The sequence below is a fragment of the Cebus imitator genome, unplaced genomic scaffold (assembly GCF_001604975.1).
Source record: "Cebus imitator isolate Cc_AM_T3 unplaced genomic scaffold, Cebus_imitator-1.0 Scaffold77, whole genome shotgun sequence".
In the NCBI taxonomy this organism is placed as follows: domain Eukaryota; kingdom Metazoa; phylum Chordata; class Mammalia; order Primates; family Cebidae; genus Cebus; species Cebus imitator.
In genome coordinates, this window is record NW_016107392.1 from 3,413,805 (window position 1) to 3,426,030 (window position 12,226).

General features: G+C 49.9%; 1 protein-coding gene across 1 annotated transcript in view; it reads left to right on the top strand.

Moving 5' to 3' along the window:
• The window catches only part of PLXNA4 (plexin A4), a 457,741-nt gene that overhangs the window by 81,265 nt on the left and 364,250 nt on the right, over positions 1 to 12,226 (top strand). Inside the window, exon 3 of the mRNA XM_017532531.2 lies at positions 3,923 to 4,105. Within this exon, the coding sequence (XP_017388020.1) occupies positions 3,923 to 4,105 (183 nt within the window). The remainder of the gene's footprint in view (positions 1 to 3,922; positions 4,106 to 12,226) is intronic.

The following is a 12,226-nucleotide window of genomic DNA, read 5'->3' on the forward strand; positions in this document are numbered from 1 at the left end:
CATCCATCCAACTATTCATCCACCCACCCACCCAGCCATCCATCTATTCATCCATCCACCTACCCACCCATCCATTCATCCACCCACCCGTCCATCTATTCATTCATCCATCCACCCACCCACCCACCCATCCATCTATTCATCCATCCATCCATCCACCCAGCCATCCATCTATTCATCCATCCATCCACCCATCTATTTAATACACATGTATTATTATTAGCCTACTATAAGCCAGGCACTAAGCCAGGGATACAAAGATGCCTAAAACATGGTCCCTGTCCTTGAGCTCATGGTCCTTGGAGCACAGTGGATCAGCCATCTTAATTTGTACCCCAGTGCCGTCTATGAGGACATTTGACCCCGTGAAAAAAAGATCGAGTGTCTTCCAGAAAAGGACCCAGAGAGTGAGGACCTGTCTGGGCTTCTGGGTCTGTCCACTGGGTTGTCCAAGTGGGTCCCACATAAATTCCCATGTAATAGGCCCTTATTTTCTTTCCTTGTGAGAGTGGAGTTGCTCTCTAATAAAGAAGCATTATCATAACCATGGCCAAACATTTTGTGTATTTGTAGAGTGACAGGAGGCCAGCCCCGGGCCTAGGGCACAGCTGGGCTCCTGATCACAGCAGAGTCTGGACCTGGCTTCTCTGGCTGTGGCTCTAATCTCACTGCTAATGGGACCCAGGGGAAGGATCAGCCAGGGCCAGAGCAAACAGTCTCTTTCCCCATCTCCCAGGGTGCTCAGGAAGCCACACCAATGCTCACCTGTTGAAGACTTTCAACCAATTAGCCTGCCCTTCCTGGGTGCAGGCGGCCCTGGCATCTGTTCCCTATATGTTCACCTCCCAGGTCTATAGGCTCTGGGAGACCCTCCCTTCTCCTGCTTCAGGTACTATAATTACCTGGTGGTTTCAGCTCAGACCCAGCAATGCATACTGTTTTTGCAGTGCATGCTGTGGTTGAGAGGCATGCTAGGGCCACGCCCTGCAGCCATTCTACCCCTGTTCCAGGTAGGATTTCCATTCACAAGAAATCAACATGAAATATCTTACATTGAAGTGCTGCTCAGCTCACCAGGTGCCTTTGCTCCTGTGAGCTTACCTACTCCAAAGCCAGGGGGAGTCAGGCTGGAGAACAGTGGGAGCCAGTTGTGCAATTGGGGAGCAGCTGAACTGTCATTCGAACCCAAGTCCTGAGAATTTCCCATTGCTTCAACCTTAAAAATCCCACCCCTATCACCCCAGCTTCGAGGAAACAAAGATGTGCCACCTCCTGCCACAGCTGGGGGACCTCAGCCATCATGAAGACCTGGACAGCGCTTGGTCAAAGGCCTCAGTGCCACCTTTATCACTTGGGGCTCCATTCAGAGGGAGAAGCCAAGCCATGGGGAAACTTAGGGAGAAAGCCGGCATTGTCCAGTCTCACCTGGGCTCCTTGCTGCATGAGGTGCTGCAGAGGAAGAGATTCACAGAGGTCCCTGACCTTCTGGTGAGTGAATGATGCCACTGGCCGAATGTATACTCTCTTTTTGTACATGGCTGTTGATGTGCTTGTGTGTGCCCAGCCAAAGGGAAGAACTGTATTCAGTAACCCTGACCACTCAGAAATGCAATTTGGAGAGCTGAGAGGCCTGAAGCCTCCCCAGGCTAATGAGGCCTATGTCTGTGGCAGAGGTAGTGGGGAACTGTGAAATGTGGAATCCCTTTCTCTCTGCCTCAGTGTCCCCACCCTGTGTAGTGTGGACAATCATTCAGCCACATCTACTGGGAAAATGGACCAGAATGGGTGATGTACAGAGTTTGTGATGGCAGAGGTCCCTGCAGCATAGTTTAGGCCTGAAAAAGTCAGAGATGCGAACTCCTTGTGAACCAGAAGCAGAAACATTCAAGGGCCACGAGGATGCCTAGCACCCAGGCTGCCCTTGGAAGGCCTGGCAGGTTGCCGTGGTCACATCCAGCAGGGACAGGGCATCTTCTCCCCTTTGCCTGGATTTGTCTTTCCTCTCTTCTGCTCCTCCCTTTAGTCCTCTACCTCCTGCCTACTCCATCTCCTTATTTAGGGAAGAATGTTAAAGATCAGACTAAATCTTGAAAGCTTCCTTGTAAATTTGACTCCTGTAATTTTTGTTTTGTTTTGTTTTAGTAGAGATGGGGTTGGTCTCGAACTCCTGACCTTAGATGATCCGCCTGCCTCTGGCAGGATTACAGGCATAAGCCACTATGCCTGGCCAATACTTTTTTTTTTTTTTTTTTTAAGGGAAAGGGAGAGAGCTGTGTTTGTCCTGGGCTGACGGTGCAGGCCACGCAAGAGAGGCCAGAGGCTATCATAGGCCTGGAGCAGATATCCGCTCTGCACATGGCCTGCTCGGGTTTGCCCATGCTCTCCCCCTTTTCACTCTGGCTGTCCTTACCCTGTAGGAAGACGGTCAGAGAGGCTTCAGATGCTCAGCAGATTGCCTTCTCTGGAGGGACAGTGCCTGCCTGTACCCCTTCTGGGAGGGAGGGGAGGAGCCCTCTGGGGCCCGGAGAAGGCCTGTGGGCTGGCTTCACAGACTCCCTGGCGAGAGCCTGCCTGCATCTGTTCTCCAGATGCCCTTTCCTTTGGCCGAGCCGAAGGCTTTAAAAAAGTGACACCTTGTATTTTATTTCACCCCTTTCTCTGAAAAGTCCAAAGACGTTTACAGGCACGAGTGCAATAGGCTTTATGGTAGCCCATCAAAAAGCAGGGATTTGTTTCCTTCATCTTTATAGAGCAGAAAATAAAAGCGCAGGAAAACAGAGTAACTCTTCTGAGACCACATAGTCCTTCCAACACACGGTGGAAAATCCACTCCAGAGGGGTGTGTGCCAGACCCAAGCTGCTTGTGGGGAGTGCCGAGGGCTTTTCACCGGCTCCTGCCGGGGTCTTCCCCACCCCTCAGCACCACGGAGCCCAGCTGAGAACTTCCGTTTCGCCGGGGACCTGATGACCTGGTATGAGAAAGAGAGATTCCACTGGATATAGTTGGGGAGCTGGCCCCGAAGCTTCCTGACTTTTGAAATTATACTTCCTGGAGTCAGGAGTCAAGTCAGGGTCAATATCTCACGGCATATCTGGAGAACATTGTCTTTAAGGAACACTAGTAGGTGTTTCAGTCAAAAATGGTTTAGTGGCTGGGTGCAGTGGCTCACAGCTGTAATCCTAGCACTTTGGGAGGCTGAGGTTGGTGGATTGCTTGAGACCAGGGGTTTCAGACCAGCCTGGGTAACATGGTGAAACCCTGTCTCTACAAAAATTGCAAAAATTAGCCAGGCATGGTGGCATGTGCTTGTGGTCCAAGCTACTCGGGAGGCTGAAGTGGGAAGATGGCTTGAGGCTGGGAAGTCAAGGCTGCAGTGAGCCATTATTGTATCACTGCACTCCAGCCTGGGTGACAGAGTCAGACCCTGTCTCAAATAAACAACCAACCATCACCAACAACAAAAACGGTCCAGTGGACGAAATGCTTAGGAGTGGTTGAGATAAGGCTAAACGTATTTCTTCTTAAAAGGACTTTTCAGACCTTTCACGTAACTCATCATTATGAATCTCTTAGATGGTGTTAGAAGGTTTTCGTAGAAATTAGCCTGTGGAGCCCTTTTGCATAGGGCATATCGGGGACCTGGGTTTCCATGGATGGCCCTTGGGAAGTGCTGGTGTAGGCATGGCAGGACCAGGGCTGCTCCTCTTCACGATGCTCCAAAAGACACAAGGAGCCTGAGGTCGGAGCTCATGAAGCACTTGCTGTGGCACACTGGGTTGAATCAGGAACCTTCCTTCTCCCATTGCTCCTTTCCCTGACCAAGTGCCCACATACGCCTCTGTTGTGATAGCGATACTTATGTACTAATGCTTCCAGTTCCCTAGGATACACTTCTAATTTTTCTCTTTTTAAAATTTTCAGCTCTTAACCATTGATGATAACTTCTGTGGCCTGGACATGAATGCCCCCCTGGGAGTGTCCGACATGGTGCGCGGCATTCCCGTCTTCACGGAGGACAGGGACCGCATGACATCTGTCATCGCGTATGTCTACAAGAATCACTCTCTGGCCTTTGTGGGCACCAAAAGTGGCAAGCTGAAGAAGGTAGGAATGAGGTGCGGTCCTTTTGGACTGTCCCTCTGGGATGGATATTATCTTATGTCTTTTCGCTACCTTGGGTGTGTGGGCAGGTGATCCATGTTTGAGCTAAGGAGATACGCTGCTGTTGAGGTCATGATGACCATTGTGTCCTTTCTCTGCTTCTGTGCTGAGGTTGCAGGCGAGTGTGTGGAATTACCTCCTCCCTAGAGCTCGTGTGTCCATGAGAGGTGTCAGACCACCCTTGCAGGGTTGTTCTAAATGGTGCACACTGTGTTCCATTTGGGCTTGTGCCCTTAAGGCAAAGGTTTTATTGGGTCTGGGCAATTAGGGAAGGTGGGCAGGGGGAAGGGACATGCCCGTTCCCCTTGTTCCAGCCCTCCTGGCTGCTGTGTCATCTGGAATCCATTCAGGTAACAGATGGAGGAAGGCGCAGTCCTGTTAGAGTTGCTAATGGGGCCCAGAGCCAAGTTGTGGGATGAGAAAACCTCGGGTGCAATGGGAACTTGGAAATTGCTTCTGGTGAGGTCGGATGGTATGATCTGGGGACCTGACCTTTCCCCTGCGTCTTCCAGAAGCTGGCAGGTTCTGGTGTCCTGGGCCGTCTTGGCTCATCAGCTGTGTTGGGAGCCGTCATCCACCCAGGGGTGTTCTGTGCTGACGTTCCTCATCCTATGAGTTGGAGCTGGCCCTACAGTGCATGCCCTTCTTGATTGGGTTAAAAGCCCCATTAAGACAGTAGGCAGGAGGTCTTGTTTTCTGTTGGCCAATAATTGCACTACAGTCCTCTCCCAGAAAATAGTGCTGATCCCATGTGGAGCTCTTGCTTACTTTATTTTGGCCTTTCTTGGAGTTCCCTGGACATCGTGTGATGTAGATTGAGTAAAGAGGCCCTGCCTGATTGCAACTGAGCCTTAATCCCTCCATCGCCCTTTGCTGTATTTCTGGCTGGTGGATCTGGATGGTCAAGAGGAAGTGTTCTGTGCATATTTAGGGGACTGTGCCTATTTTATCATCCTACAGGTTAACAGGCCAGCAGTCGTTTCTGTTGGCATCTCTCTGGACAGGTGGTGTGTCTGGAATGGGAGCACGTGGAGGACGAGAGGCAGGCACCCCGGTGTGTGTTTGTGACTTGGGAACCTGTGTGTGGAGTCACTATATGGGAAGTGACTGGGAAAGAAAACAGCAAGCACTGGGCAAACACCATGGGGCTCTGCAAGACTGGTGTCCACAATGTGCCACGCAGCCAGTCCTGCCCAGGAGGAAGTAACCACCTAATTTGAGTGTACCGCCTTCAGTGTTGCAACTAAAAAATAGCAAAACCATTGTGTATACATCTTTAAGAACTGTATTTCATCATTCTCTGCAAAGAGTTCTATTTCACACTTCCTTTCAGTGAAGAAGACAGTAAACATGATGGAATTTTTTTTGCTGCCTCAAACTCCTTGTGATTTTTGCTCACATATTGGACTGAGTTTTTGCATGCCCGGGGAAGACACTGTGAGGTGTGGGCTTGTCCCCACACACCTGCTGTGTCTGATTGTTGCGCCTTCCCGGGTCTTCTCTCATGCACTTGGCGACTCATCGCTTCTGTTTGCTGCCAGGAATCCTGGTTGACTTCAGCACCTTTCCTCCTCCCTCATTCTGTGGCTTCCAGCTTTGGTGGGCTAGGAAACCAGATAGCCAAACTCACTGAAACTGTGTCTGACAAGTGTCAGTCCACATGCTTTTGGGGAGGGACCTCAGGTAGCTCAGCTATTCACTAGGATGTGGTGAGATTGGTCTGCTGGAAAAGTGAATTCTAAATACCAGAGGCATCGCTATGTACAATTCATGCACTGAGACCTGCTTCGCCTGCTGCCGTGGGTGAATGAGCACTATTGGGAGCAAATAAGTCAGCAAGGCAGTATGGCGGGGGCTTGCTGACTTTTCTCCAGTAAGCTCAATCTCAGTGCAATGGAGAAGTATATTCCTGCCCTGCCCTAAAATAGTCCTACCCACTGAATTTCCTATCAGCTGCCAGAGGACGATTTGCTAACTGGCAGGATGGAGTAGACCCCGGATAAATATATATATTTTTAAATTTGTCATTGTCTGAGCTGGTTGGGCAGTGAATGTTATCAATGAAATGAACATTGAGAGTTCGGTGCACATAACAAAACAGACAGTTGTTTTCTCTTGGAAAAAGAAAGGTGTTTCCTGACTATGGCTGTATTGTGAACCCAAGATAGTCAACTGGCATTTTTGTGCTGTTGGTCCAAGGGTGGGTTGAGGCATTTGGTGGCTGGTGCTCTCTCGCCTGTGGAAGCCTGTTTAAATCTGTTCCCTGACAGGGAGGTCAAACGCAGCACTGTGAGTTTGGGATGAGGACACCCCCAGGAGCCTGGGCCAGCAAGGCGCTCAGAGCCAACCTTCCTGAGGCAGGTGAGGACAGAGCCCAGCAGTCGATCAGGCAGGCAGTGACAGGCGACACAGCAACACCCCACCAAGAGGCTGGGGCTTCATCAACGGCAGGCATTCCCATCTTTCACTTTGGTGGGTTGATAGAGGAACAGTTCTGTTTCAGCCATCTGGGGCATTCTATCTAATTTCCAGAGCAGCGGTGGGGCTGGTGAGGCAGAAACATTTGAAAGGTAAGAGCGCCAGGGTCAGGTGGGGGGAATGAGCCTTCGGTCCTCCTGGGGAAAGCCGGGCCACTGGGGCGGCCAAACTTTCTGCTCTGTAGGCTCCGAGTGGCAGCCTTTTAATGGTTTTGCTCAGGCCTGGCTCCCGCGCCTGCAGACTCAGCACAGCTGGCCCAGGGGACAGTCTGAGTTGGGAAAGGAAGGTTGGACCTCGGAGTCTGTTGTTTGAAATAATAAAAAGCTACAGTAGCCCGTTTATTTATTTATTTCTGAACAATAGAATTCCCCACCCCTGCTCACTTGCTAAGTACCACTCCCCTTTCCTTGTAATAACTCCAACTCGCTTTTCCCAGAGGTTATCAAGACCACAGTCGCCTTTTGGGCAGAGGCCCAGCCAAGACAAGTCATGGAGCTGCAGGAGGATTTTGCTGGAAGTTTTGCAAACGACAGAGGCCAGGGCGTGAGAATAATGGAACTCATACTGTAGCCATAATTACAGAGCTGGTTTCTCCGAGCCCCATAATAATCTCCTGTGTGTATCAAGGGCCTTCCAGAGCTCGTTACAGTATAATGAGAGACTGGAAATAGGGGTGGGTGGGCAGGAGGGGGTTTGAGGGGGATGCTGAGAGTAGGAGCATTTGCTGTGATTTTCAGGGGCCCAGGAGCTAGACTGAGCTATCTGTGGGCTGGCCTCAAAATTACTGACTTTTTATTTTGTATGAAAGGCGTGAGTCCCAATCATTTGCAACCTTGTCTTTGACGACCATAATTTCACTCCTTTAATGCACACATCACATGAGGAAGGAGAAAGGAAGTGAGGAGAGTACCAATTTAGATGTCTTTGATGTTTTCTGTTGTGTGTGTTGTAGATGGTATGGGCAGACTCTTCCTGTGGCGAGCCTTAAAGGTACGTGTGTTAAGAAATGTGGCCTATAAATGCTACAGTCACGAGCAGGTGTCTAGGGACTTAGCAATAACCCACAGACTGTTAAAATTTTCACTATAGGTAAAAATCTTAAGGCAAATGCCATCTCGACTGGCTTTGGGGCCAAGCAAACCGAAACCTTTGACTCGAGTTGGGACAATCAGGTCAGTGTTGTCTCGGAAGGACAAGATTTCTTTGCCTGAATATTTCTGCCGGAATCTTTACCCCCTCTCTCTTTCTCTGCCTCTTGCTTTCCTTTCACCAAGTGATCATTTCTGTGGCTGCTGTTCAGCGGTGAATTACTGCCTGACATTAGTGGGAAAGACTGATGTTCATTGTGAACCAAAACATCATAAACTTCCACCTGAGGTGTGATTGCTCCTCTCGCTGGTGATTGCATCTTCCCTGGATGTTTTGGCTAGGTTAAACTGTTCACACCTAAGGGGGTGGAGCGCTGTGTGGATGTTGGTTAAGCGACACTCTGGCTGGCCCTGCTGTTAGCCTGTTGTAGGATGTGCATCCATGTGTCTGTGCACGGACTGATCTGTACCAGCCTCTCTGGATAGGAATTGGGTGCGTGTCCCCTTGGAGAGGCAATGGGAGTAGACAGAACAAAAATCATTCTTCCTGGGAATTGTCATGCAGATTAATTTAACCTTCCTAAAATTTTTTTCTCTGGCCTGTTTTAAAATTAATTTGCTTGTGTTCCCTAGACCCTCAGCACGGGTCCACAAGGGGGAATCAGCCAGGAGTGGAGTGGAGGGAGACCCACCCGGGGTGAACATTGCTTCTCAGGAACAGATGCTATGTGTGTGTCTTCAGTGCTGGAGTCACAAAGCGATACCAGATCAGAGAGTCCAGCCGCTGCTTTGCTACTTCCTAAATGTGTCTGGGAATTCTTCCTAAAATTACTCTGGAAATTTGAATCCACTTTAACTAAAAATAAATATTCACGCACAGAAAGCCCGCAGATGGATGGAAGTGTTAGGAAATCAAATGGAGATACAATGTTGGGACGCCAAATAGACTCATAACCTGTGGTTAGGGCAGAGGGATATGCATCTGATGCAGAGTGTGGTCAGGTCGTTGTGATGTGCTATACATTTCTCCAGCCCAAGCTGCCATGGGTTCACGTGTGATTGATCACAAGCAGAAAGGGAAAGAAATGCAGATGCATCAGGGCTGACCGATTTCCATGAAGGGAAAAGACCATCTATTTGCTACACTGTTTCTGCATTTTTCATCCCTGGTTTTGCACATATTAAGCCTCCATAGACCTAACCCTGTGGGCGTGTGAAGGGGAGGCTGAGGCTGAAGGGCTCCAGGCAGAAGATCGCACAGATGACCCGCAGTGCCGACCTCCCTCCTCTGATTTCACGGTGAACCAGACAGGATATTCTGCCGTTAGTCCTTCCAGCCTGGGAGTCCTAAGACTGGCCTGTCCGACTGATCTTGCCTCAGGCCAATGCATCCGCTTCTCATGGGCCTTCCTCCCACCTCGTTTCAATCTCTTCTGCTGTGTTTTAAGCTTTTTCCCCAAGTTGTACTCAGTTGATTAGAAGAGCACCTAAGCTGGTTGATGTCCTCTTGGACATATTTTATATTCTTGCACACTGTTAAGTCCTCACTCAATCATCCTTTTGATGTTAAGTGTAGCCGCATGGGCCCTCTTTTCTTATCTTTTTCCATTTCTCACTATTCTGCCCTGTGGCCCACCCACCTTCCCTGCATGTCCCTGGGGGAACTCGAGTGGTCCCTCCACGCTGACTTGAACAAGCCCAGGGAGGTGTTCTCATCGTGAAGTTTCTACTGCAGCCAGTAGCTAGGCATTGTTGCATTCTCCTCCTGGCTTCCTCCTGAAACACGCATTGAGATCCCAGCAAAGAGTTTCTCATGAACACCTGTCATTCTGTTTTCCAAGTGATCATTGCTAGTGAGCATGATTTAAAGAGATCGTCTTAAATGAGCTTTGCCAATGCAAGATTTATTGATACATGTGCCACTTTTGTGAATCGTGTGTGTATATGTACACACATTGGTATAGAAAGGTCCTGATCATAAATCAAAATGCAAAACATTAAAATTGAAGAAAGTGCTGCAGAAACACCCCAAATCATAGCGTGCATTCAGTCAGCTGATACACACATGTCAGACACACTGGAGGAATTTATCCAGTGACACATGCAGTTGAAGTAAAATATTGTGCTTTACAAGAACATATCATTAAAATGAAAACTAGCAGCATATCAGGAGTCTGGCCATGTAACCAAGACAACAAAGATGGCAAGGATGAAAGACATGATGTGCAGAGGAAGAGGGAGTGAGCCCCCGACCGTACGTAGCCCTTTTACTGCTGGGCTCACACCTGCTAGACTCTGGATGGGAGAATAGAATCTTGGGGTCAATACCAGTGAAGACTCCTAGAGAGAGCAGAGCCAGGGGAGGTCTTTGTTATCAGCAATTGCTATGACTTCCTCAGCCGCTTTGATGGGGAAGGTAGTAGCAGTTGGAAGGACTCACAGCCCACCAGTTGATGTTCTGATTGCGGGTCTGCTGAGAGTCCATACTTGTTCTTAGGGAACTTCCTGGGAAGCTGTCCACTGGGCTTGCTTCTTGGTGATGTCATGGTGCTACTTTTCCTAGCAGTTCTGGCTTCTCATAGAAGTATCCATGGTGACTTTTTAAAGGTGGTCTCTCAAGTCTCCCACATGTACGCCATGCCTTCTCTCCTGGCCCAGGGGACACAGGTATATTAGTTATCAATTGCCATGTGATAAACTACTTCAGAACATAGAGGCTTTGAACAGCGTTTATCATCATACGTACGGTTTCTGTGGGTCTGGAATCTGGGCACAGCTCAGCTGGATCCTCTGGCTTAGGGTCAAGGGGTTGGCTAGGGCTGCAGTCATCCCACGGCTCAGGACCAGAAAGGGGAAGAGTCCACCTCCAATGTCACTCCCGGGTTTGTCGGCTAGCCTCAGGTCCTCACTTAAGAGATCCCTGCATTGCCACATGGACTCCCTCATGAGGCCACCTACACAACAACACACAAGACGTCTGAGAGAGGGGGCAAGAAAGAGGTGGAGCAAGGTGCAAGCCATCGTCTTTCTGAAACCTGGTTTCAGAAGTGACGCCCCATCCCCTTTGCTGTATTCTGTCTTAGAAGCCACCACCAGGTCCAGCTCACATTTCAGGAAGGGGCTCTGTAGGTCATGAATACCCAGAGGTGGGGATCACTGGGGGCCATGGTGGAGGCTGCCTTCTACACGAGGGCTTTGCTTCTTAGCCATGGAGGGGACTCGAAGCCATACTTTCAAACTTCAAGTTCACTTTTAGTAGTATGGGAAAGGGCACAGCCTTCCTCAGAAACACCAGTGGCCCAGGCCCTGAATCCTGTCTTTGGGCTTGCAGCTTTGATTGTGCAAACACAGTAGAGAATCCGGAGGATGAGCAGCAGGCTGTGAAGCAGCTGCCACACCCATAGGACCAGGGGCGAGGAACATTCCTCAACAAGGAGGCCTGGGACTCAGCAGGCAGTCCCAGGTGCTCCGTTCATCTAGGGAGAGGGAGGGGCTCAATGATGGACAAGAGACACTTAGGTTTTGAATGAGTAGCTGCCAAGAACTCTGTGTGGCCATGGAGAATCCATGCCTTCTGCCTTTGGCCTCTGTTGGCAGGCACCCAGCATTTTAGGAAGGGGTCGTTTTCTTGGACTTTGGGGCTGGCAGAAAAGAGGCGATGCAGAAGGAACTACTGAGCTTTGAACACCATGTAGGCACCAGGATTGTTCTAGATGTTTTATGCATGTTACTTACATTGATTGTCGTATGCAATCCTCAGTGTATTCTTTTGAGGTAAATGTTACGCCTTCCATTTTACCCAGGGGTTGGGTAACTCCCCAGAGGTCACACAGTCTAATCTGAGGTTGTCCTGGGACATGTATAGAGTAACATCATGGACTCCACCTAAGGCCTGGCCCCTGAGCTGTAGGGTAGGTCACCTCCCCAATGGAGGGAGGAGGTGGTGGCCAGGCCTCCTGTACCTACCGTGGAGCCTGTTGGTCAGAACCCTCCTTTCATTCTCTCCACCCCTGCCCTGGCTCAGGTCCCGACATCCATGCTAGGGTGGCTGAAACTGATTTTCCCCTCTTTAATCCATCTTCCCGGGTTATGATGGGAAAAGCAGTTTGGATGGATCCTAGATGGCAGATTCAGCTTCCTAAAGCAGCCCCAATCCTCTCACCCTCGTCACCAAGGAAAGCAAAACTGGACTTGTCTCATCCACCCTTCTGCAGCCCCTTACCTGTAGCTCTGCCCGCGTGGAAGTGGCCCCAACATGCCGAGGACTCAGGTCCCCGACTCAGCCCTTCAGCCTCAGCTGCCCGCCTGCCCAGGCCTTGATGTTTTCAGTCCTCAAGAGCCCTGGCTAAATTTAAATACCAAGGAAGAGGCTCCCACTTGAAAAATAATGGGCCTCCCACCTCTGTGGCTGCTCTCACATCACCAACCTGCCTCCACGGGCAATTTTCTTCTCCAGGACTAATTATGCCAGAGCTCAGATCCCACAGCCAAGTGGGAG